At 52.7% G+C, this 26,588-nt stretch overlaps 1 protein-coding gene across 1 annotated transcript in view; it reads left to right on the top strand.

Moving 5' to 3' along the window:
- Positions 1-1,827: 1,827 nt before the first annotated feature.
- The window catches only part of CASTOR2 (cytosolic arginine sensor for mTORC1 subunit 2), a 55,473-nt gene continuing 30,712 nt past the window's right edge, over positions 1,828-26,588 (top strand). Inside the window, exon 1 of the mRNA XM_063088545.1 lies at positions 1,828-2,229. Within this exon, the coding sequence (XP_062944615.1) occupies positions 2,117-2,229 (113 nt within the window). The 5' untranslated portion in view covers positions 1,828-2,116. The remainder of the gene's footprint in view (positions 2,230-26,588) is intronic.

The raw sequence follows: 26,588 nt of genomic DNA, 5'->3' as shown, positions 1-26,588 counted from the left end.
TGGTCTGGCTTGAATAAATATGAGCCCACAGTGTTTTTAAACATTTTTTACCAAGACACACAGTAAGAAATACCTTTATATCAAGATCCAATACATACATGCACACAGACACACACACAAGCATGCACACATGCATGTACACACATAACCAATATCAAAGTCTCCTGAGGCATTGAAAAGATAATAGTAATCTACCCCTACTATGTGCAACATTCTGTGCCATTTTCTATTCTATTTAATTTTTTTTAATGTTCGTCATGCCCTGCTAAATTGATTTCACCTTCCACTACGTGGGGCATACATAGCCTACAGATTGAAAAATACTGACAGACCATCCAGAGCAGAAGTCAGAAAACTGGCCAAATCCTGCGTTTAGCCTTGTCTGTTTTGTTTCACCTGTTGGTTGTTTTTTTGGAAATTGAATTTTATGCCTTCAGGCAGGCCTCCCTTCTCATGTACCATTTCCGACTGTCTGATACCAACCGCTTCACAAATCTGTGTTACCTGTCTGGCCCTGAATGCATTTCTATCTGGGCCTTTCAGATCTTTAGATTCTGAAGGCATAGATGGATGCATTTATGCACTCCACAAATATTGAATGAGTGTCTCTCATACGCCAGTTGCTATTGCCAACTGTGAATATAGCAGAGAACAGATAAAAATCACTGCCTTCATGGAGTTGAGATTCTAGAGGGGGGAGAATTCTAAAGGCAAGCAGAAAAAGTAAATAGATTCTTTATCAGACGGTAATGATTCTTTGTGAAAATCAAGCAGGAGGGAGGTAGGCGTTCTATACAATCGACCACAGATTACAGGCTTCACGCCCCTTTGTGGAAATGTGGGAGCCTGAGAGGTGCTTACCTAACAGAGGAGGGCTGAGAGACTGCAGGAGAGCACAGACAGAATTGTTATCACAAAGAGAGTTCCCAGACCTGACCCATCGTGTCCCCAAATCTGCCAAAGGCCGAAGCACTAAGAATTTTAACCTAGAAAATTTCAAAACCAGACAGCCATTAAGGGGGGAAACGTTGGGGTCTGGTTCCCGGCACATTGGCCCTGGGGTCAGAAACGTTTCAGATGTAATTCAGATTTTTCTTTAATTCGGTGTTCGCTGTCCCCATCACCCGGTCCCCCGCGGGATACACAGCCACCTTATTAGCTCTGCACGCATGACCCTCCCGACTGACTCCTGGTTACTGCGCCTGCCGTATCTCTTGCCTCTCCTCCCTCACATTTTCCTCAGCAACAAAACCAAACACAGCGTGGTGGGAGCTTTCACGCTTCTGTGCCTTTGGACATGCCGTTCCTTCTGCCTGGAAGGCCGCTGCCCTCCGTCTGCGCGCCCCACCCCTTCCAGCGAGCTCCCATTCATCCTTCAGAACCCAGTCTGGACGTCCCATCCCCCAGGCAGGCCTCTTTGACCCTTCGGCCGCCTCTCTGTCCCCAGCACCCCTTTCGGTTTGGCTTCTTTGCGCTAGAATTATAGATTTCTCTAAATCTCTCCCCTACCAGACTCGGGCCTCCTCCAACGCTAGAGTTGTTTGGGTTAATGGCTTGGCACCCCAAAGCGCTTGGGCCCGAGCCCGGATGAGTGACAGAGCGTGCACCTAGGCTCAGGCTGGCTCCAAATTCCCCATATGCCCCCTTGGCCTCCCCTGTGGCCCCCGGGGGACCCGCGCTTCTGCATTTCCCGTGCACCGGGCTACGGGGGCCGCCGCCGCCCGCTCAGCCCCTGACATCAGCGCCCGGTGGCGCGCGGACTACAAGTCCCGGCAGGCCGCGCGCGGTCGCGCATGCGCAGCGGGCGGGCGTTTGAGTGGCAAGTTGTTTGTTACAGCGAACACCAGCTGCTCTCCGCGCCGGGCGCCGCTCGCTGCCGCTCCGCCGCTCGGCCCGCTCGGCTGCTCCTCCGGCTCTGCTTCCCTCGCCCGCCCGCGGCCCCTCGCAACTTGGCCGGCCTCCCCTTTGTCCAGCCCGGCCGCCGCCCCCCGCCCGGCGCCGAGCTCCCGCTCCCCGGGCCGGCTGCCCGCGGCCGCTCGGTGCCGGCTGGGCGCGGAGGGGGCGGGGGCCGCGGCTCGCCCCCCGCCGATGAGCCGCCGCGGAGCGCGGGCGGACGATGGAACTCCACATCCTGGAGCACCGGCTGCAAGTTGCCAGCGTCGCCAAGGAGAGTATCCCGCTGTTCACCTACGGCCTGATCAAACTTGCCTTCCTGTCCTCCAAGACCAGGTGAGCGCGCGGGGACGCGGCGCCGGCCAGCCGGGGAGAGACAAAGAGGCGCAGCCCGGGCGGCTGTCCTCGCCGCCGCGCCTCGGAAAACAACTTCGGGCCCCGGGAGTGCCCCCGCCCCGCGCCGCTCGCCTGTTTTTGACAAAGCCAACCCTTCTCCCCTCCGACGGGGTCCTTCCACCCTGACCCCCCTCCCCCACGCCCCGATACGCCCCCGCTACTGTCGCCCCCACCCTCAGCCCCGTCCCCGAGATCCCCAGGGCGGCTGCAGCGACGAATCCGGGAATGAATGAACGAAGGAATGAATGAATGAAAAACAGGTGTGGGGACGCGGCCGTAGAAAACACAAACTAACACCCCCATCCCCCAATCCCACGGTTGGGCCGGCCCCGGTCGCCTCGGCTGGGGGAGGGATTCTGCTGAGCGCGGCTACCCAGAGCAGAAAATCATAAAATCATTAGTGGGTGTTTATCTCAAGGTGCCTGCGAGGATTGCGGACGGCGCGGGGGAGGGTCGGGGAGGGGCTGCAGGGGAGGGTCGTGGCGATTCTTTCTCCTTGGGGTCCTGCAATGGGGGGGGTTGTTTTGCCGAACCGTGGAAGGGGAGGAGCGGGCGTGTTTATGGATCTGCCTTGAGGCTGGGCTTGGATGCTGCAGGGGGAGAAATAGTTGAAGGCCTTGGGAGGTGAAAAGGAAGGGAAAAAACTTGGATTTTTCCCAGTGCCAGGTAAGGGTTCGACTTTGTGAGCCCCGGTAGGTGCTTGAATCAGGGGTTTTTTTGTTGTTTTTAAGGAGCCCGAGTCCAGTGGAGTGTGAGTGTGAGCTAGCTGCTGTAACTTAAGTCCCTTGTTTGCCCACCATTGTGACTGTTCAAAGGGATGATGAAGTTGTTGCTGGTTGGTTTTTTGGGGTTTGGGGCGGAGGTGGTTTTCCCTCACTGCAAAAATGAATGAATACATTACAGGTCAAGGTTAACGTTAAAATGACAGCCCCCCTAGGCTGCCCCCTTTGGCGTGGAGCTCAGGAGCTCAGCCGGGAAATAATTCAATCCCAGCCTGTTATCTGCCTGTTAAAGTTCTTGCTTGGAAATCTCACTTTGATGTGTGTGTCTGAGCCAGGAGCTCAGTCCGGCCATTGTTTGCGAGACGAAGCCAGATCTGCCAGTGGCATCTTGTTTACTTTCTTCTCCGGCTGCTCAGTGGGGTATGGAGGTTTGAAATCCTCCAAAGCCTTTGCTGAGCCCTTGTTTCTTCCCTTGCAAAAGATAATTATTAAACAGGTCATTTGAAAACAAAAGCCAACAGTTCAGATTTTCAACTGCCACCCCTCCCCATACACACAAAGCCCCCTCTGGCTGTTGACACCCCCAATCCTACATCTACTTGCCCTCTGCCCCCCACCCCCTAGCCAGTCTTGAGGTTCCATGGCTGGAGTAACAGAATGGCCTTGTTTTTCCAACCCTTGGCCCTCAGCCCTGGGCAGCCCCCTGGCTGATTTCTCGGCTACCATTCAAATTGGGATGATGACTCAGGCTGCGGCTGTGCTTGGGGCCTGGGTGCTGGAAGGAGGGGGCACTTAGAAAGGCAGCAAAGAGCGGGCTCCCTCTATCCCTTTCCCTTTGTAGAGGGATTGGCCTTCTTCTAGCCCCCACCCAAGCGTCCAGTTTGGAGGACTCGCAGTAGGCATAGTTCCCGGCGAGGGGGGAGGGGGTGAGCCCAGGCTGGCCTGTCTGAACACAAGAAAACCTACCCCTCAGTGGGTCCCCTTCTCCCTCTCCCTCAAGGAGGCAGCCTGAGGCCCAGGTTACCAGTCCACTCAAGAGACTCAAGGGTCGAAGGTCATCTCCATGCCCATAGGGTCTGGCTTCAGAGGGTGCTGAGCGCATTTGTCAGATGGCCAAGGACCTGCCTCACCAGACAGTGTCTTTGGGTTGTCCCTGAGTTGCCCTCTCTCCTTCTCTGGCTCTTTCTCTGTTCTCTATAGAATGGAGATAGCACCACTTGGCCCACTGGTTTGCACAGAGCTGCCATGTGTGTAGCATGGAATGATTGTGGGAAATGACTTTGTAGCAAGTAGAAATGGTAGTGGGGTGTGTACATACAATTTAAGCTATTTTCAATCATCAGCCATCTAGGTAGAAATTGTGGTCCTTCCTTGACCCTTCCTGCAGTGCCTGCCCCCAAGTGGTGTCCCATAGCCCTGTTGCCCCCGCTTCTCCCAAAATCTAAGGTTAGCTCAGACTCATGCAGCATCCTCTTAGGGTCTCTGTGCCACCCGTTTAAAATTTTTCAATCCCTCTATAGGGTCAGATCCTTGGCGTGGCATTCAAGGCCTTTTGGGATCTGGGTCCTGAATCCTCATCTTTAGCCTGTCCCTGGCATATATTCCAGTGACCCAGAATTTACCTATTCATTCCCTTCACACCTTCATGCTTTTGTACCTATACATCTTCCATTTCTGCCTAGAATACCCCCACTCCTAGTAAATTCTTATTCAACCCCCAAGATCGAGTGATACCACCCTGAAACCTTCCTGAACCACCCCCCTTACATCCCCCATTATATTTAGTCACTTCTTCCCTCTCGTGCCTACCTGGGTTGGAGGCATGGGGAGGGAATGGCATTGGGAGACACCAACTCTGTGCAGGGGTGCAGCCGGGTCTAAGAGATGCTGAGATACCCTGCCCCTCCCTCTTTGAAGTCCAGAGCCTGGTGGGAGAGAAGGAAAGAAGCCATCACAGTACAGCAGAGTAAGTAGAGTCAGGGAAGGGGTGGCTGGGAGGGTAGGGAGGAGGCTGGGAGGCTCCCTGCAGGAGGTGGGACTAGATTTTAGGGCTTTAAAGTAGGAATTATCTAGGTGGAAAGTGGGAATCCTGGCCCCCGGGTATGTATACAATGGTATGACTACTCTGAATTCTGTATTTTACCTGCTTTGCAAAAAGAGGAAACCTGGGGCTCAAAGGTTAAGTGACTTGCTCAAGGTCACACAATAAGGGATAAAGCCTGAATTTGAGTCTGCATCTTTCTGCTTAAGCTCAGTTTTTGCCGTTGCTATTGCAGGTCGCAAACGATGCCCGCATTGAACAGTCCAGCTCTTCCATTTGCAGCACACTGTTCTGAAAGGTTTAGGAGCATGGAACTGACCCGCTGGGCTTTCTGTACTGTCTCCTGCCTGGCCTTCGTGGGCCTTTTCTTCTTCCAGGGATACTTGTCTCTCATGACCTCCCATCTCGACTTTCTGCTTCCTTAGGGCCTATCTCAGATGTCTCCTCCCCCGTCACCATGCGTCCTTCTCAATGTTTGTGCATAACAGCTGCCGTTTGCTTGCCTTATTCTTCCACATAGATGAAGGTTTATAAAAGTTTTTTGTGTATCATTTTATCCACTCACCACCACCACCATCACCATCATGGTACAGATAAAAGCTGTCATTGATTTCACTTGTCATGTATCACAAAAGAGGTGAAGGCACTAAGTTTGGAGAAGTCAAATGGCTCGCTCAAGGTCACACAGCTGAGAAGAAACAAAATTGGGATTTGAACCAGGCCCTGTCTCCGCCGCTCTTACAACACTGCTTTGTAGGCACTTAGTAACTGTCTGTCTGATAGATTTCTGACCCATGCACAGAGTGACCCAGATTTCAGCCAAGTGTTTGCCAGAGTCCTTTATGAGTGCCCCGGGGGCTGGAAGAGACATGGCAGGCAGAATCATACCCGGCAGAAGCTGGGCCCAGCTGCCCCATCTCTGCTGAGCAGACCCCGGCCCAGGACATTCGAGGCAGCATCCAGGTGTGGCTGGAATGGGGGTCAGACAGCCAGCTGAGTTCATTTATCCTCAGCACAGAGCTGAAGGGCGAGACCCCGGGTGAGCAAAATCAAGGCCATCCACACAGCTTCCCTCACCCCAGAGACTGGCTGAGCCCTGCCCGTCTCTCCAGCCTCGTCTCTCATGGTTCCCAGCCACACAGATTGTTCCTAGTGCCTCCCTCCACACACCCTGCGGGGTCTCCAGCCCTCAGGCCTTGTTTGTCTGCCTCCTCTGCCAGGAGTGTTACTCCTTGCCTTACCACCTTTGTCTGCCTGCTCATCCTTTTAGCTTCCATTTCAGCTTCACCTCCTCCAGGAAGTCTTCCCTGAGTGTACTGCCGGGCTTCCTCTGGCATGATGAGCTTAATCTGAAGAAGGTAAAATGTAACCATTGGGATATCAACACGGAGGCTTTGGGCTATAAATACAAAAAGCCACAACTCAACTTAGACAATAAGAAGCTTGAATTTCTGTGGTAAGAGGTTATGAATTGGGCTGCTCGGGGGCTGGCTAACTTAAAGGTTTCATGCTGTCATCAAGGACCTGGGTCTTGTCTTTGATTTGGCCATCCTTGGCATGGCAGTGTAGCTTGCCCTATGGCTAGGGCAGCTCTAGGCATCATGGAAAAACCCTGATGAGGGAAAGAGCTGTTGTCTCCAGGGTATGTATAAGAAAACCTTTGCAGGGACACCCCCACCCCTGCACAGACTTTCTTGTCTTGTGGTCAGAACTGGGTCACATGAGCAGGCCTCAGCCTATACTAGCACAGGGAATGAGACCACTGTGGACCAATCAGGATCCACCACCGAAAGGGGGGCCTGAACCTGGAGGCTTCTGGCCTCAGGTGGGTAGAGGACCCAGTGGCTCGCTGAGTGGCCCAGCAGTGTGCGCCTGTTGTGCTGGGGGGCCCGGTCGCATGGTTGGCCTTGCCCAAGACTAGGAACCCAGCCAGAGCCTGAAGGGCCTTGGAACCTGGGGAACTAGTTGGAGGAGCTGGAGATGCTCAGCCTGGACAAGGGGCTTGCTTACTCCCCCACGTAGTAAGGTTCTTTGGGGATTTGGATTTGTTCTCTGTGACCCTGTAAGGCAAAACTGGGAACAGTTAATAAATATACAGTCATAACTATCGTGGTAACAGTAGTAATCGCTCACACTTAGAAAGCACCTAGCACATTCCAGGCATTGTTCTAGTCACCACCCATCTATGAGCTCATTTAATCCTTACAACAACCCTGTAAAGTAAGAGCTATATTATCCCCATTTTACAGATGAGGAAACTGAGGAATTTGAGTGCCCAAAGACACACAGTAGTGGCCAAGCTGGGATTTGAACCCAGGAAATATGGCCATAGAACTTGTCCTGATAACCACTCGGCCAGGCATCCAAGCAGACTGGTTGAGACTCCCTGTCACCGGGAGCCACTTGGCAGAGGTGTTGCTGGGAGGCCATAGCAGTGAAGCAGGGGTTAGGCAAGATCATTATCCCAAAATGTTTGGAGGTGGCTGGAGGCCGCAGCACCTTCTTTTTAGCCGGTAAAATGCTGTTATCTTTAAATTCTGTCCTAGAAAGCCCATCTCATTTGATTGGCAAAAAAAGCACGTAGACGAGTAGGCAGTAAGCATGTGCCCACAGGAACCCCTGCCGCCTGCCTGGCCCGTCTCCCTCCGCGTGTCTCTGGTTCGTCTTGGTCTGCACTAGTTCATTCATGTTGCTGCCTGTGGGAATCTTGCCAAGGAGCGTCAGTGAGCATTGAAGACTTAAGAGGTGTTTATGGGAGAAAAGTTTAAAACTGCAAAAAAGTCCATGCAGAGCCCTCGTCGTTTCCCTGAGCGCGTTGGGCTGAGGCCACTGTGTGACTGCAGTTTAGAGAAAGACAGGCTAGCAGGAGAGTTAGGGCCCCGGGACACATCGGGTGGAATCCCAGCACTGCTACCTCCTTGCTGTGTGACCTTGGGCAGGTTGCTTGACGTCTCCGTGCTGTCAGTTTCTTACCTGTAAGATAGGGATAATGATCATCTGCAGCCTAGGTTGTTGTGAGGATTTGATGAGGTAAAACCACGTTAAGCTCTTTGAAGAATGCTTGGTCCACTCTAAGCTCCGATAAGCATTAACCGAGAGAGAAAATGTCCTGGTTAAGCTGGTCAGCACCAGTCTGCGAAGGCAGAGCGTGAAAAGCCCAGAGTTAGGAGTCTTTTTAAGACTCCATATACACACACAATTATGCTCTGATTCTAGGCAGTGGGGTGTCTGTCACTGCCCCTGGGGAACTTAGTCAAGGACACCAGTCATTTAGGTGTAGGACCTCTGGAAGGGGCAGCCAGAATGCTCTAGGACGTCAGAGCTGCAATCATGGAAGATTTCCTAGAGGAGGCAGTACCATTTGAGCTAAGAATGGGAAGATGGGAGAATGAGAAAATGACAGGAGTTGCTGGGGATAAAGAAATACGGGCCAGGCAGAGAGCAGGAGTGGGTGGGCACATATGGATTAGAGGACGGATGCAGATGGGGAACCGTCTGCTAGCACAGGGTGAGCCCCAGAGCCATTTCCCACACTCACTCCAGGCAGCCATGGCCTGCTGCTGCCCCAGAGGAAGCGGCTGGCTCAACCCCCACTCCCAGGCCTCCAGTGCAGAAGGTACGGGTTTGTCCTTGGCCTGCCCCACATCCAGCTCTTCACCATGGTCCACCTCTCCTGGTCCGTGCCTTTGTCCTTGCCCTGGGCCCATCCTCCTCGTCTCTCCCTTGAACTATCCAAACATCTTCCTGACTGTCTATCTGCCTGCAGGGCAGCCCAAATGGTTAAGCAGCCAGATCCCTCTGGGCAGCAGGAGCAGCATGAGTAAGGCCTGGAGGCTGGAAAGAGAAAGGTGTCTGCAGGGGCAGGCTGCGATCCTGGGGATGGGGTGGCCACAGCCTGGGGCTGGTGCAGATTGGTACATTCTGCTCATGCAAAAACCCTACAGGGTGTACCTGCTACGTACAGGGCACTGCAGGAAACACAAAAGGATCTTCTGTCCAGCAGAAGAAAAGATGTGTGATCTCTGCGTGAGGCAGAGGGTGAGAGGCCAAAGGCCCAGAGGGAGGCCACCACTGGGATACAGGGGCCACATGGAAGGGGGTGCTGGAGCAGATTTCATGCGTGCATTCTGAATTCCTGGCCACATCTCTGCCTTGCTCAAAATCCTCCTGAGACTGCCCTGTGTCCACACTCCTTACCTGGCATTGTGAATGGTCCTTGCCTGATGCCTTTTTTCCTCCCTGCCATTGTTCCGTCCCTCCCCACCACAGGTTCTATTTTAGGATAACTGAGGTAGTTTTTAAATATCCCAGACACTGATACTTCCCTTCAAAACCTAGAGCCTGCACCCTTTGCCTCACAACGTCTTAGGGACTCTCTTCTATCAAGCAGAAAGTGTCAGAAGCGACACTGTGAGACTTCCAAGGCTGGGTCATAAAAGGATAGCTTTTGCCTGGTGCCCTCTCTTTTGGCTCTTTGTTCTGTGGGGCGCCAAGTGCCATACTGTGAGGACATTCAGGCAGCCCTGTGGAGATGCCTCCCATCAACAGCCAGGCCCAGCTTGCCAGCAAGGTGGACGCACCACCTGAAAACAGATCCTCCCACCCCAGGCAAGCCTTCCGATGGATTGCGGCCCTAGCCAGCACCTTGACCACAACCTCCTGAAAGATCCTAAGCCAGAACTGTCCTGTTGAGCCACACCCCAATTCCAACCCGTAGGAGCTGTGAGAGATAATAAAAGTGTGTTGTTTCAAGCCGGTAAGATTTGGGGTAATTTGTTATGCAGCAATAGATAGCTAATGAAGTGACTGTGTAATTAATTTATCATCCAAATGGGGACATTCTTGAGAATAGCAGGAAGTGCTAAAAATAACTACCCAGACAGTAGAGCAAACCAGAATGTGCAGTCGACCTACATTTAGTCCAGCCAGGTAGCTCTCATGGGTCCTTAAACCTAATACAGACTCTCCTCCCGGTCGATTTCAGCATCACCTTTTCCAGGAAGCCACTCTGGGATAGGGTGAGTGGCTTCCTGGGATCACCCGTGCCTCAGGATGTAGTTTGGGAGGGCTGGTCCCCTCTGTCCTCACCACCAGCTGCATGTTCATGCCTCAGGACCAGTGTTCCTCGGCCTTGACTTACCTCCCAGGGATCAGGAGAGTCGGTTGTAAAAGGCTGAATTGGTCTCTTCTGACCCTGCACACAGCTAGCAAGTTTTTTTCTTACAATAGACCTCTGGTACGAAGAACCACCCCTCAGTAGAACACCCTGGTTCCATCAGTGCCGGAGCAGTTGGATTCTCGTTGTCCGAGCTCCATAGGCCCTTGATGGTGGCCCGGTACTGTGCCTTGGCTCAAGCAGATAAGCCCGCTGAAGTCTGCCACAGCTGACAGTTTACCTAAGTCTTCAGCCACTCAGTTTGTTGTGTGTTAAATTAAAATCTCTAAGGGTAACTCACCTCTAAGTGCCTTACACTCATGCTTGCCCTAAATATGATACATTAGACACACTCCGGCCTCTGGGCTAGGTCTGTGCTTAAAAACTTGAGGTCTTATCTGTGCACCCAGGTTCACAGCAGCACTATTCACAGGAGCCAAAGGTAGAAGTGACCCCAGAGTTCATCAGCAGATGACTGATAAACAAAATGTGGAGTACACATACAAAGGAATATTTTTTAGGGAAAAAAACGGAGGAAATTCTGACACATGCTAAAATATGGATGAAATTCTGACACATGCTGTAACATGGATGGGGACATCATGCTACGTGAAATAAGCCAGTCATAAAAGGATAAATACTTATGTGTGTGATTCCACTTATATGAGGTACGTAGAGTAGCCAGAATCATAGAGACAGAAAAAGAGATGGTTGCCAAGGGCTGGGGAGTTGGTGTTTAATGGGTACAGAGTTTCAGTTTTGCAAGATAAACAGAGGTCTGGAGATGGACGGTGGTGAGGGCTGATCAACAGTGTGAATGTACTTAATGCACAGAACTATACATTTAAAATGGGTTGTAAATTTTATGTTATGTGTATTTTAGCACAATTAAAAAATGATAAAAATTAATTAAGTAATTTTTAAAACTTGGGGGTCTTGGGCCAAGCCCGTGGCGCACTCGGGAGAGTGCGGTGCTGGGAGCACAGCGACACTCCCGCCGCGGGTTCGGATCCTATATAGGAATGGCCGGTGCACTCAATGGCTGAGTGCCAGTCACGAAAAAGACAAAAAAAAAAAAAACTTGGGGGTCTTCGCTGTACACCAGCGTTATCTAAGACCGCAGTGCCTCCCAGGTCTTTGGAGGTGTGAGGGTTTCTCCTGCACCCCCTGGCCCAGGTGACTTTCTGCAGTTTTCCTTCCTTCCTTATTGTCAAGGAGCGGCCTCTCCTCTTGCTGCTGCCCGGATCCTCCTGCATTAGCTGTCGTCCACAGCTTCAAGACCAAAGGGGACTTTGGGTCTACCCAGACTGAGGTTTAAATCCTGGCCCTGCCATTTTGTCCTGTCATGTGATGGTTCCTGAGACCCTGCCGTGTGCCAGGCACTGTCCTCTACATGGGGAATACCCGAGGCAAACAAGTCAGAATTTTCCTGAGTATACGGGGTTTATCTCCTTGTTGGTAAAGGGAGATAATAAACAGATAAGAAAATTTTCCAAGAGCAGTAAAGTGCTGTGAAGTCATGAAAGCTGGAAGGTGATGGTGGCGGGAGGAAGGGCTGGTTCGTGTTTTGACAGTCAGGTCCTTGAGGAGGTGACAGCCGAGCCTCAGATGACAGGCAGAAGCCAGTTATCCAAAGACACAAACGGGCCAAAAACAGAAACTTCCAGAGCAAAGGTGGGAGCCCCCTCACACCCAGTAGGATGACTGTTATCAAAAACCAAGTAACAAGTGTTGGTGAGGATGTGGAGGAATTGGAACCTGTGCACTGTTGGTGGGAATGAGTAAGGGTGCAGGCTACAGAAAGCAATGTGGCGGGTCCTTGGAAAGTTAGAAGTGGAGCTACCACATGATCCAGCAGTTGCTCCCGCTTGTGGGTACTCACCCAGGACAGGTGAAAGCAGGGCTGGGGGAGACATTTGCACACGCATGTCCATAGGCTTATTCACAATAGCTAAAAAGTGGAAGCCACCAAGTGTCCGTTGATGGGTAAATGGGTAAGCAAAATGTGTGTATATACAGTGGAATATTACTCAGCCTTAGAAGGAAATTCTGACATGCTTCAGCATGGGAGAACCTTGAGGACATCATGCTAGGTGAAATAAGCCAGTCACAAAAAGACAAAAACTGTAGGACTCCACTTACATGCGGTATCTAGGGTAGTCAGAATCACAGAGACAGACAATAGACTGGTTGCCAGGGGCTGGGGGGAGGGAGGATGGGGAGTTGTCGTTTAATGGGGATTGAGTTTCAGTTTTGTAAGATGAACAGGGGTCTGGAGATGGTTGGTGGCGATGGGCATTCAACAGTGTGAATGTACTTAATGCCACCGAACTGTACTCTTAAAAATAGTTAAGATGGTAAATTCTACATCATGTGTATATTTACCACAGTTTTATATAGCACATCAGAGCCTGGCAAGTGTGGGGAACCAGAGGGCAGCAAGCCAGGGGCACCACGGTGGCCACGGGTCAGGCCAAGGGAAAGATGCCTGGTGAGGCCACTGTCCTGAGCATGTTGCATGTGAACTCACTCAGTCTTCACAAGTCTCCTCGGGCGGGAACCATGGCCAGCCCCATTCTACAGATGAGGAAACTGAGGCTCTGACATGGCTCAGTAACTTGCCCAGGATCACAAAAAACAGTAAGTGAAGAGCGGGGATTTTTCTATAACAGCTTTATGAAGATATAATTCACGTACCATACAGTTCACCTTTTTAAAGTTTGCAATTCAGAGACTTATAGTATATTCAGAGTTGCGCAGCCATCACCACGATCTAATTCCAGAACATTTTCATCACTCAGAAAGAAAACATACCCATTAAGCAGTCACTCCCCGTGTTCTATCCCACCCTCACCCCCCGGGCAGCACTAATCCACTTCCTGTCTCTATGGATGTGCCCATTCTAGACATTTCATACAGCTGGGATCTGCAGTCCTCTGCGCCTGGCTTCTTTCTCTCAGTGTAGTGTTTTCACAGTTCCTCTGTGTCGCAGTATGTATCAGTACTCCGTTCCTTTCTATGGCTGAATAATATTCCATTGTATGGATGTGCTACGTTCTGTTTGTCCATCCGTTGGTGGACACTGGGATTGTTCTCCTTTGGGGCTGGTATGAATAACACTGCTGTGAACAGCCATGTACAAGTTTTGTGTAGACATAATGTTCTCGTTCCTCGTGGGTGTATCCCTAGGAGTGGAATTGCTGGGTCACATGGTAACTCTGTGTTTAAAATTTTCAGGAACTACAAGCCTGTTTTCCACAGTGGCTGTGCCATTTGACATCCTGAGGAGTAGGGATTGGGACCAGGTCCTCTGGCTCCAGAGTTCAGAACTCAGTTTAAGAATTCAGCTTAAACTATCAAGCTAGCTTAGGTGACTAGGAGCTTGCAAACCCCTAGGGACCTGGAGGCCACAGGCCAGGGGACCAAACCTCCATGGGCTTGGTTTCTCAGGATGCTGGGGAAGCATGGCCTGGAAAAAGTGCCTGGCCCACGGCAGCTTGTGGGAATTTGGTGTGACGTAAGCAGGCGCTTCTGTGAATGGAGGAGAGCAAGGGTCACACGTGGACCCTGGGGTGGCTCTTTGGGCACCCCGGAGATCTCTCCTGTGTGCCTCCAGTTTCTCACTCACCTGTATTTGGTGGTTGCTGGAGCACTGGCTCTGGGAAAATGAGTTGGTGCTGGGGATTGGGGGCATCCCACCTGGAAGCCATGGTGAGGTGTTGGCGGGAGGGGCTCTATCGCTGACCCAGCCTTGGCTGTGGCCACTTGATATGAGCCTTGTTATGAGCAGAGGCTGCCAGGAGTTGAACAGCCCTGGCAGGGAGGGAAGGAGAGGCTGGGCCTTCCTCTCTTGCTCAGGCCTGTGCCCTGGGCCAGTAGCTATGTGCTTATTTTCAAGGCAGGGTTAATTTTCCCTTGACAGCTGGCTCCCCACTGAGACCAGGCTGGGCCTCCTGGAGGCTCCTATAGACTTTCCTCTTTACCTCTATGGGCCTCTGCACCAGACCTGCCTTCTGTTTGTCCGCTCTCCCCACCCCACCCCTATGATTTACTCCCTCCTTGAGCAAGAAAGGGAGTAGTGGGGAATTTGTCCTCAAAGTTCAGTCTTTTTTTTCCTTCAGAGCTCAGAAGTCACCGATGTGGTAACTGATAGGATGGATTTAGAGCAAACACAGTTTAAACTCAGCAGATCTTTCCCGAGAGCCTACTGTGTGCCAGCCCCCACCCCCTTTACCGCACAAGAGCTCTCCAGAAAGGAGCGGTGTCTGCCCAGCTGATAGAGGAGGCAGCTGCTCAGGACCTTGCCCCTAGTCATACAGCGGACCTGGAGCAGATTGGGGTTCAGACCCTGCTCCCCCACTCCCAGCCCTTACACACCTGCTCCCTGTTCCACGCATGCCCACCATTACCTCTAGGTGGGAGATCGTGTGCCAAGTAAGGGTCATTTCTCAGGGGATGTGCACGTAACAGGAGAATGTGTTTTTCATCCAAATTCCAACCACTTACCAGTGACATGACCTTGGGCTCTTGTAAGAGCTTTAGTTTCCTCATCTGTAAAATGGGGAGAATAATATCAACCTCTTTTTGTCGCTGTAAGAATTAGATGGGAAGTCTTATGTCAAGGACTTGACTTAGGTGTCTGACACACACAAACTGGTTATTCATACCAATTCAGCAGGTATTTACTGAGGACCGGAGTGCCCGCGCTGGATGCCCGATGGAATGACTAATTTTGGTTTTTATTTGACGAGGGGGGTTTTGTTTGTTTGTTTCCAGATTGGGTGAGCTGTGGGGAGTGACAAGGGCCCAGGGAGGGTGAGCTAGCGGGAGAGGAGGGGTCTGCAGGGGCTCACACTGGAGAACCTTCAGGGCTGGGCAGGCGGCCCTGCAGTACGAGCAGCTTCTCAGAACAAAGAGTGGGTGTGTCCTTCAGATCTTGGGGGCCCTGGCATGTCCCAGAAGGTGCTCTCCACCCTCCTTCACACTGCTCTCCCTCCCGCCCTGCTGTTGCGTCCCCTACCTGGTAAGCAGCAGCACACACTCCCATCCAGCTCATCTCCAAGTCCTGCCCACTTGACTCCCAGACCTTTCTCTAATTGCCCTCCCCTCTCCCTGCCTGCTGCTCCTTATCCCCCTGCACTCAACCCCTCTCTGTTGGCCTCCTCACCTGGAGGCCCTCACGAAGAGGGTCTCGTGTCATCCCCTCCAGACTCTCCTCCTTGGCAGGGCACCTTCAATTTGCATAGAAGTCTGATCCTGTCCTGCACATTTGCTAACTGCCTCAGGATGAAAGCCAGGCCCTGAACCTAACCCTGGAGGCCCTGCCCTCCTGACCCGGCCTCCCCAGCTCCTCCCTGCCTTCTCTTCTTTCCTGCTTCATTCTTGCAACCCCTCCCCCCCCGGGGGGGGGCCTTGCCCTGTTCTCTGACCAGGATCACCTCTACTTTGCCCCTCAGGTCCCATTCCAGATGTGTCTGCCATCTGTGCTGTGTGCCACTCTACCATGTGCGAGCCAAGGTAGAGTGGCACCAAGTTGCCTGGGCCAAGTTGCTTCCCGTGTCTGAGTCCCGTGGTCCTCATCCATAAAGCGGGGTCTGTGCTAGTGCAGGCAGTCGTGCTTTATGCATGCCTGAGGGAAGCGGGCATGGTTGCAGGCCAGGGCTGGCAAGAGCGGGGTTCCGTTTGCAGTCACAGGTGGGGTGGGGCATCAGGGACTCTTTCTAAGTCCATGCTTATCTCCCCCAGGAGGCCCTGCAGGGCACGGAGAAGGTGTCCATAGCATGCTTTCTCTGGGAATGGTTAAACATGGACTCAGAAGCCTCTGGACACATGCCCAGAGAAGCCCCTTCTCCTTGCCCAGAGTGGTGTCACTCCAGCTATGTGGTGTGACACAGAATGAGCCACACAAGCGGGAAGAAACCCAACCCACCCTGTTCTCAGGGGTCAGAATGTGGAGCCTGCACGGGAATCTGGAACACTGATACAGGGTCAGAGGGAGGTGTCAGGAGGGTCCTTGGACTCTACCTGCCTGGACTGCCTTAGAGGGGAGGCTTGGGGGGGGGCTCTCGGGGAAAGGAGATTGCCCCCTTCCCCACCTCCCACCCTCCAGGAGCTGGGTCTCAGATTCACTCCTCCCCTCCATGGTGGGAGCTCCTTCCTGATGGTGCCTCCAGGTGAGCTACCCAGCCACCCAGGGCTTGGCTCCAGGCAGGTGCTGCTGAGGGTAGACCTCACAGCGAACTACAGGATGACTCACTCACACCACCCAGCCTGGACATCCCACACACACACCCCGAGCTGAGCAGTCCTTTGGGGATGGGTCGTCCACCTAGAGCATCACAGCTGGGAATGAGGGTCAGGGAGCAAGCCATGGGCCGAGGGTCTCCTTGAGCCACATATCTGAGGGGCCTGGTGGGTGGCCCGGGTGCAGGAAGGACCTGCACTTGAAGCCAGTAAGACTGAGTTTCTTTTTTTCATCTGCTTTTTTCTAAATACTCTGCAGACTTTGTTCATCACAGAATGATTCCCCCATTTGTGCCTCCCTCTGGCCTTTTCCCTCCCCTGGCCCTTCAGTCCAAATTAGCCTGGTTTAACCACTTTATTTCTCAGTTTCTGCTGAAAAACAGAATAGCACCCACGTCTAGGGCTGTTCAAGGACAAAGTGAGATCATGCAGATTGAGTGCTCAGGAGGTACCTAGTCCAGAGTCCACTGCCATGAGGGCTGGTCGTGTGCCCCGCCCTGGCCCCGCCCATGCATGATGTCCCTGTACATGGGTGCTGTCTCACCAGAGGCACACTCGACCCGTCTGCCAGGAGCCCCCTTGGCCCACAGTGTGGGAAGTGTCCCCCATCCAGACACCTGCTCAGGTGCAGCTGCATGGAGGCAAAGCAGGTGTGTTTCCATCTGCACTCTACTGTTCTACCTCATGTCCCTGGGCAGGCAACCTGGCCTCTCTTGAGCCTCCAGCCCTCCTGTGCGATGTGGAGATTCTAAAGATTAAGAAAGATAATCTAAGAGTTGAATTCAGACCTTGCACACAGTAGGCCCTTAATAATTGTGTTCTCACTCGGTTTCTGGACACTGAGATGTAGAAACCAACGACGCCCCCCACCCCCAAGGCAGGCAGGCAGGCAGTGTCACCAAGAAGCCCTGGAGGTTGGGGGAGGAGGAGACTCTTTCTGTCTGTGGTTTTCTTACACCTGGAGCAAGCCCTTGGCCCTTGAGGCCTGCTGCTTATCCACTAGCTCACAAAGGTGTCTGGATGCCCATCCTGAGTGCTGGTACCAGTGAGGACTCAGACCCAGACCCTGGATTCGAGTTATTGATGGCATGGAGTGGGGAGACTCTACAGGCTCTTAATTACACTGTAATATGATGGGAGTAAAGTCCTGGAGGCACCATTAAGTCTGCGAGGGTCGGGGAGGGCTTCCAGGAGAGGCGGGGTTGAGCCAGGCTTAAAGCATCAAGACAGGGAAGGGACTTCCAAGAAGGAGGAACAGTGTGTGCCAAGCACAGAGGCCTGGCCCATGATGCCTGTGGGGCTCTGAGCACAGAGTCAGGGCTGGAAGGAGGAGAGCATCAGTGACCACCAGGTGACAGCACAGGTCACTGGCGGGGCTGGGGAATGACCTGACGCCATGCCCCTGACTATGACACCTCCCCTCCCGCACCTTCTCAGCACACTCCGCCTTTGCAGTGCACACCGGTCCTGCTGCCCCCACAGGAGGGCCTCCTTGCCTCTCTGTTTTGTCTTGTTTTGTTTTTTCCTATTTTCCACTTTTGAATAGATGATATATTCACATGGTTCAGAATTCCAAAGGCACATGACGGTGCCCAGTGAAAACCCTCCCACCCCTGTTCTTCAGCCCCCTCTTCCTGTCCCCACAGACAGCTGGGTTCCTGGGGGTTCTTGGTGATATCATCAGTGTGCATATATGCACATTTTCCCTCGTTTTTCACATAAATTAGTGTGCTCACTGTTGGTGTTCTGCACCTTGGTTCTTTGGGCTGACATTCATCTTAGCAGTGATTCTGCATCCTTTGCTTTAACTGCTGCAGTTTTCCACGGAACAGCTGCAGACTGTGACGTCCTGAGCTGCTTCCCGCTGGTGGACATTTGCCCCAGGCTTTGTGTTGTTGGTTACGATTGGTGCTGTCATGTATAACTTGGTACACACACCTCATCTTGCACGGGTGGGAATGTATTTGTAGGCAAATGCCTGGAAGCCAAGTCCGAGGCAGAGTGTGTGTGCATAAGGACACCCTCAGACGTCGCCTCCTTCCAGGGGTGCCAGCTTTCCCTCCCACCAGGGTGTCTCGGGCTACTTCCCATGGCCGTACCAACCAGCGCATCATCAGACAGGCTGATGGTGAAAAGGCCTCCAGTGTGTGTGCATGTGTGTGTGTGTGTGTGTGTGTGTGTGTGTGTGCAAGCAAATGCACATGTATGTCCTACCACACCCTGAAGTGTTTGGTCAACTCTCAGGAGCCTTTCACCTCCATAGCACGCAGCCCTTAGCAGCCGACCTTAGTCAAAGCCCTTATTTCATTGCTCTCATATCTGGGTATTTGCTCAGGTCTGCGGCTAGCCCTGCTCTGTCGCCTGCATGCAGGTGACGGCAGAAATGGGCCCAGGGAGCCAGCCCCTTACTCTGCTATCCCCAGTGTGCACGGCTCTCAAAGCTGGGTCCCCCCACCAGGGCTGCCCCTGCCAGGTCTAGAGCTGGCTCTTTTCTAACAATATTGGAAAGTCTGTCCCAGTCCCAGCACTCTGGGCCTTCCTGCCATCCTGCTTGGCTTAACTGATTGGAGGCTCCAGGCTTGGGGCCCGGGTGGACCGTGGGTGGCAGCAGCAGGGGTGGCTTGGCTGAGCAGCACCCCCCTGCCCCCCACAGGGCCTGCAGGCCACCTGGAGCATGGAGTTTATGGCCAGCCCAGAGGGAAAGTGTGCCAGACCCCATAAAAACAGCACCCTGCACCAGGGAGGTGAGCAGACAGCGTCTGGCCCCTTTGACCCTCAGGGGGCCAGAGAAGGAAGCAGCTGTCTGCTGCTGCCAAGGGTGTGTACCCTGAGGTCACCCACTCGTGTGTGGGCACAGAGGACATTGGTGCCACATCAGGCCAGGCCTCTGGGGCCCAGGGGTCTGCTGGGCCCTCACCAGTCACACATTGTTTCCAGCAGAGTGTTGACCTCTCTGAGCCTTGGTTTCTTCACCTGTGAAATGGGTGATAACAGTGACTGGCTGGGTTGTAAGTCGTATTTTTACATTGTTATGTTCTGATCACTTTATCTCTTTTTCTGAAGCCCCAGTCTCCCTTATTTTCTCTGCTTCAGTAGCTTTGGCAGCATTGGACATGGCCCAGGGATGTTGACCACAGACAAGGAAGAATTTTTAGTAATAAAAGTGAAATATTTGGTCCAAAGTGCCTGGGAGGTCCATGGGGCCTGGACCTCCTTCTTGTGGGGCAGGCTGGTTGGCTGCTGGACGTGCCCTCCGACAGGCAATAGCAGGCAAACCAAGCTAAACCAAACGCATGTCTTCCAGGAGGCATCTGTGGAAGGTGGGATTGTGAGCAGCAGAGCCAGCACATGGTTTAGCACATGGTTCTGTGTTGATTTTAGGCCTGAGTCCTAGCTCCAGGCAGTCGATGCCACATCAGGCAGGGAGTGCCTGGTAATGTGACAGCTCAGGCTGGAAGTTTACAGGTGGCTTTCAACCTGTAATAGCTTAACGCCAGGCCAGTGGCCTAAACACTTTGGAAAGAGCAGGGGCTGATGGTCTCAGCCCTGTTAGTAAGCAAAGCCCTGCTGCCAAATGAGCCCACCCTGGCCTGGAGGAATCTGCAGGCAGTTGGTGAGGCCCAGTCTCCAATGCACTTGAAGAGAAAGATTGACAGGCAGGGTATCTGTGGCAGGGCCAAGGAGGTGAGGGCCAAAGGTTGGGGACGAAGTGGTCACTTCCACCCCTCTCCTGACCCCAGTCTAGATATCTAGGGCAGCACCATTTGGGGTAAGCATTGCCCTTCCCAGTCAAGAAAGGCAGCACATTAAACACCTTAGCCACTCTGGGCTTCTTGTTCAGATTTTTTATTTCATGGATTTGGAACTGAGTCCCAAGTGGAAGAGCCTTGTGAGAGGGGCTCATATGAGCCAGGCTGCTGGTCAGCTCGGGCTGTTCCCAGGCCCCTGCACCAGGGCCCCACAGTGGTGCGCACTAATAGCTGTGCCAGATAGCAAGGACTTTGCTCTGGGAAAAGGGACCTGTGACAGTAGCAGAGAGGTCTCTTGCAGCTTCCCTCATGAACACCATGTGTTCTTCCAACCCCACACTTTTGTCTGTGCCCCGGGCCCCCTCCCTGGAATGCCCCTCCCTTCTTTCTTCAGTCCCCACCCCCATCCCTTAGGACCCAGTGTAGAAGCCACTCTTCTGGGAGCCCTCCTGGACCCTCCACCTGTCCCCTTTGCTTAGCTTTTGACATGACCATTCATATTTCCTCCTCTTTTGTCCAGCCTAGGAACTGTTGGGTGCGTTTTTGTCACGGGCTCGAGTTCATTTCAGCCCTTTATCCACCATCTTTGGGCTTGTCCAGTCACTTCCTGAGTGTCTCTTCTTGATAGCATACATCATCTTTAAGGGTGTAAGGGACAGAATGTTTGTGTCCCCAAACACTCATATGTCTGTGTTTAGAGAGAGGGCCCTCAGGGTGTCTGTGTTTAGAGAGAGGGCTCTTAGGAGGTAATTAAGGTTAAGTGAGGACATAAGGGGCGGGCCCTGATCCAGTAGGGTTAGTGTCCTTATAAGAAGACACCAGAGAGCTCACTCGCTCTCTCTCCCTGTGCACTTGAGAAAAGGCCATATGAGGACACAGCAAGGAGGCTGCCACCTACAGGGCAGGAAGAGAGGCCTCACCAGAAACAGACCCTGCCACACCTTGGTCTGAGACTTTCAGCCTCCAGAATTGTGAGAAAATAAATGTCCTTTGTTCAAGCCACCTTGTCTGTGGTACTTTGTTATGGCAGCCCAAGCTGACTAAGACAAAGAGCAAGGAGCTGTCACTACCCTGCGTGTTCCCCATGCCACCCCAGCCCTTCCAGGCCCCTGGCAGTGAGGCCCAGTGGAAAGAGCACAGGCTCTGGGCTCGTTCAGTCCTCTTCCTCCCACTGATGAGATTGGGTCCTGGGCCTCAGTGTGCCCCTCTTGCTAATGGGACAAGGAAGAGAGAGGCAGGTCAGTCAGTCGATTTTCCTGTCCTTTCCTCTTGGCTCAAGGTTGAGCTCATTAAAAGTGCTCAGTGTAGATGCTCAACATTTTCTCCTGTGAGCTAAGTACACAACGAGGGCACTTTTCCTGGGGAAAGTAGAGGTGCATCCAAGTGAGGCCCTCTCTAGTGCCCGCAGCTGTTCACTCTTGAGGGCCTTCACGGGGTCCCCACAAGACCGCAGGAGGTCCCCGTGCCGAGGGCTTGTGGTCAGCTGCAGAAGAGTGGCTGGGCAGGGGCAGGAACTGCAGCTGCAGGCCCAGGGGTTACGTGAGCTCTGTTTGAGGTGGAGGCTGCTTGGATTTGAGTAAGTAATGGACTGAAAGTTCTAGAAGTATGCTGTCCACATCAGTAGCCTCTAGCCACATGTCGCTATTTACATTTAGATTAATTAAAATCCAGTCCCTTGGCCACACTAGCCACATTCCAAGTACTCATGTGGCTCGTGGCTACCTTACTGGACAGTGTGGATGCAGACCATGACCACCATCCCAGGAAGCTCTGTTGGACAGCACTGTTTCAGAAAGTTTATTTGGGCTCAGGGCGAGAGGATGCCAGATTGGTCATGAAGGGTCTGGCTGAGGTTTGGGTGGAGTCCATGTTTGCCATGAGGGTAGGTGCTGGAGGGCGTGCCGAGGGGCAGACCCCATTGGCCTCTGTACAGAGCAGTCGTGTGTAGTATGGTGCGGTGCTGCATGGCACGCAGGCGCTGACAGGAATTTCCAACAGGCTCCATTCTGAAATCCAAGGCACTCACAGACTTGCCTCTTCAGCTTGCTGCTTAGGCACCACCTCCTCCAGGATGCCTTCCCTGAGCCCAGGCTCCCCAACACTCCCCATGTGCCCTTTTCTGCTCAGAAGCATCCTTCCCCACTCCCCCACCAAGCACATCTGCATCCCCACCTAGCACAGTGTTGGACCCATTGAACCGTGGTGGACAGGGCAGTGGCTTGGTAGAGCTGGAGCCACAGTCCTACCATAGCATGCCATGGAGTCTGATTTGGGGAGTGACAGGGTGCAGGCCCAGTGCACCAGGAGGTACAGAGCATGCCCAGGGTTCCCCCACTTGCTGGGAGTGGGGCAGGGAGCAGTGGCCCACCCCCCTTCCTGGCTCCCAGCTGAAGGCTCTTTCTAGGAGGGATGATGGAGGCCCTACATGCCCAGTCATGGGGCAGGGCTGAACAGGCCAGGCCTTGCACTGCTGCTGCTGGCCAAGCTGTGGGCATGGGTGCCAGGAAATTCTGGAAGGAGTCAGGCCACAGCCGAGTCAGAGCAGCAAGCCACTCCCAGGTTAGTGGCCTGTGTCACCTGTCCAGAACTGGCAGGTGGTCACAGGCACTTCTGTTGTATCTGGTTTGGACTTTGCTTAACCTGCTCCTGACCCCACCTCGAAAGCAGCCCAGGAGTTCAGAGGAGCCAGTGCTCCGGGCACTGACCCCACGAGCAGTCACACACAGCTACCCTTGGCATCCAGGAAATAACTGCCCCTAAAACCTGAGCATTGAGAGCCTTTGGGGGTCTAGGAAGGGAAAACAGGGTATCTGTGGGCCAGACGTGTTTTCTTTGGCCCACCCAGTATGTTTTTTTTTTTAATTATACCAACATTTAAACATTGAGAGAGATCACAAAAATCTGGCTTTCCATCTTTTCTTGAAAAATTGGAAAATCTCACAAGCCAAGGCCAGCCCACATGGCAACAGTTTATTGGATTCGAATGGCAGTCCCTCACCTCCCACCCCCAGCAGGGAGGGGTCCCCAGGCAGCCTCTCTCTCCCACTCCTGGGTGCCCCCTACAGAGACAAGGTTCTGGGCCCATTTGTCATCGTACTGGTACCAACATCTTTTGGCCTCTACTATGCTTTTCTGAAAGTGCAAGGAAGAAAAACAGACTGAGCAAGGCCCCATGTTTCTTTGTGAAAGTGGAGAATGTTCTGGAGTGTTCGATATGCAAAGCGTGCCTTAGTCCTTTTCTCTTCCAAGTATCTTAGCCACCTGCCCCTCGCAGGCCTGTGGGCTATACCCCCTGCTCTCTCTAGAGGTTTCCACGCTCTTCCTTGATTGGCGTTCCCCCCTGCAGAAACACAAGTGCATCTGCATCCCGACCCCCCATCCCTGGGAGAGCTCAGGCAGACACTACAGACTTCACAAGTGACAATGACGACCAGCCGTGACTCAGCCAGACTTACGGGCTTTGGTTTCTGGGTCTCCTCTGTGGAGCACAGTAGGTGGAGCCTGTGATGGTTAATTTAGGTGTCAGCTTACCTGGATTAAGGTGCATATATGCAGATAGCTGGTAAGGCATTATGTCTGGGTATATCTGTGAGGGTGTTTCTGGAAGAGGTTAGCATTTAAATCAGTGGACGGAAGATTCGCCCTCAATGTGGATGGGTACCATTCGGTCAGCAGGACCTGACTAGAACACAACAGCAGAGGAATGGCGAATTGGCTCTCCTAGAACTAGCATACACTCCTCTCCTGCCCTTGGACATCAGAACTCCAGGTTCTCTGGCCTTTGGCCTCAGACTGAGAATCATACCACTAGCTTCCCTGGTCCTCCAGCCTACAACCAGCCTGTCGTGGGACTTCTCAGTCTTCGTAATCATATGAGCCAGTTCCCCTGATAAGTACCTTCGCGCGCGCGCGCGCGTGCGTGCGTGCGTGCGTGCGTGCGTGCGTGTGTGTACACACACCCATATACATCCTATTGGTCTGTCTCTCTGGCAAACCCTGACTGACACAGAGACTAAGCCTGGCTCCCCCACCTGAGATAAGATGGGGCCCAGGTATAGCAGAGAGGGGCGTTTAGGGATTATACGGCTTGATCCTCCGCGCAGCCAACCTAAGCTGCCTAGAACAGAGATCAGATCTGTTGCCGCCCACCCCCAACCCACTGTTATACATTTCAAAGCCTTTTCTTTTTAATGGACCTCGGGTGTGTAGAATTCAATTACTCATAATCCTTGGTTCATGACATACCTACTGATTCTGCTTTCACTTTGTGTTTACTATTTTCATAACAATGCCCTCAACAGCAACCATGACATTGATGGTAACTGCTGTCCACCCACATTTATCTTCCCCTAGGTTTTGCAAACAGTTTGGCCCCCTTTCTGTGTATAAAAAGGGTATCTGCTATGTGGAATCTTCTGAGGCTTGCCTTTTTTCACTCAACAGTGCATTAGAAGGTGTAGAAAATGTTCTGTGTTGCCATTGCTGTGGAATGTTCAGCCACACCGCAGTAGAGTTAGGGACCCTCTCCTCTGGGGGTCCCACGCAGGTGCTGTTTCCTCTGCCTGGAACTCTTCCTTCAGGCCTCGGCTTCCCCTGGAGGTCCCCCCAAACCCTTCCCTGGTCGCCCCATCCAAACGAGGCCCATGTTGCTCTTTATCTAAACCTTTCCTCGCCCACAGCCTCGCCACGATCCAAACCACAGGGTATTCTGTGTGCTTGGTTTTGCCAAGCCCCACACCATGCAGTCCCTCCCCATCTCACCAGGAATTCAGCCTCTGCACAGGACCTGTCCCCAGAGGAGCAGACTGGGCTCAGGCGGACTCGAGGTGTGCAAAGAAGATCTGCAGGGCGGGCTTGGGCTACTTGTGTGGAAACGTGGGAATTTGCGGCATAGGAAGCCAGCCAGGGGATTTTTTTTTTTTTTAAATAAGGTCGTTTGTGGCAGGTTTATTCATAATAGCCAAACGCTGGAAACAAGCAAAAACCCACTAACAAGAGAAAAGATAAATAAGTATATATTCTAATAAATATATTATAAATATAAATATATGTAAAGATATAACTGAGCAATAAAGACAACTACAAACTGTAAAATAAAATGGATTAATCCCCAAAACCATATGTTGAGCAGAAGCCAGACAGAGTAGTGTGCTCGGTGTATGATTTCATGGATCTGAAGCACCAAAATAGACAAGATGAATCTACGCCTGTAGATGGGGAGCAGTGGTTGCCTCTGGTTGGCAGGACAGGGACAAAGAGGACTTTCCACAATGCTGGAAATGTTTGATGTACTTGATTGGGGTGGTGGTTAGATGGGGATGTACATTTGCCAAAAGTCATCCGATCACCCACCTAAAATCTGTACATTTTTTTACTACAAGTGATTCCACAGTTTTTAAAAATGAGTTTGGGGTTGAAAAAACTCTATGGGAAATAACGAACCAAGCTCAGATTTTATCTCATTGAAAACATTTGTCACCTGCAACAAAGCATGCCATTCGGGACTTGTGCTCAGTCCTGGCCTGGTGAGATGTTGGAAACTTTCTTCTCATCCACTCTCAGATCACCTCCTCACCACCTCTCCCCCTCAAAGCCTTTGCTTCTGGGGACTCTTGAGGCCCGCCCCAGAGCGTGAGCCATGTGGCCACCTCCAAGCCATCACCCAGAGACCCAGAGAAAGCCCAGAGAAGACAGGAAGAAGGAACTTGTAGCTGCAGCCTGTGCTCCCATGGGCATGCACAAATCACACGTGTGTGGCTCAGCAGATTGTCGCAGACTGAGCACGGCCAGGGAGTCAGCACCCAGGCCAGACCCAGGTGAGAACGTTGTCAGAATTCCAGAAGGCTACCCCCACCCCCTTCCACTGGTACATTGCTTCAGCTTTCACGGGTTTGCCTGTAAGCACATAAAAAATGCATCTGACCACCAGCAATACCTCACTAAGGATCGGGATTCGGAAGGCATGCAAGTTATAGCCCCCGGCCTGCGGAGGTGCCTTCCTGCCTCGTGTTGGGGGATGCCGCCCTTTATCAAATCCTCCAAAGTTGAGAATAGGGAGGCTTGGGACTGTGACCCATGGGAAGGACGGGAGAGATTGCGTAAGCCGTGGGGCTGGAGAGACTGAGGCAGGGTGAGATCCCACAGTGAACCAGGGATGTGCCCCCTGCCTCCCACACCATCCTCCTGTCCATTCCCCAGGGGACCCCCTGTTGCACAAGGCACATGGCAGAGTCAGTCAGCAAATATTGCTGAGGCCTACCAGACACAAGGAGCTGGGGGCTGGGGTCGCAGTGTCAAGCAGCCTTGGTCCCTGCCCATGTGGGCACCTACATCCTGGCAAGGGTGGTAAACTCAGCAGACTGGGCTCTGGGTCCACATGTGCCACCTTG

The sequence above is a fragment of the Cynocephalus volans genome, chromosome 3, assembly GCF_027409185.1.
Source record: "Cynocephalus volans isolate mCynVol1 chromosome 3, mCynVol1.pri, whole genome shotgun sequence".
Taxonomy (NCBI): domain Eukaryota; kingdom Metazoa; phylum Chordata; class Mammalia; order Dermoptera; family Cynocephalidae; genus Cynocephalus; species Cynocephalus volans.
This window is presented reverse-complemented; position numbering and strand designations above follow the sequence as displayed.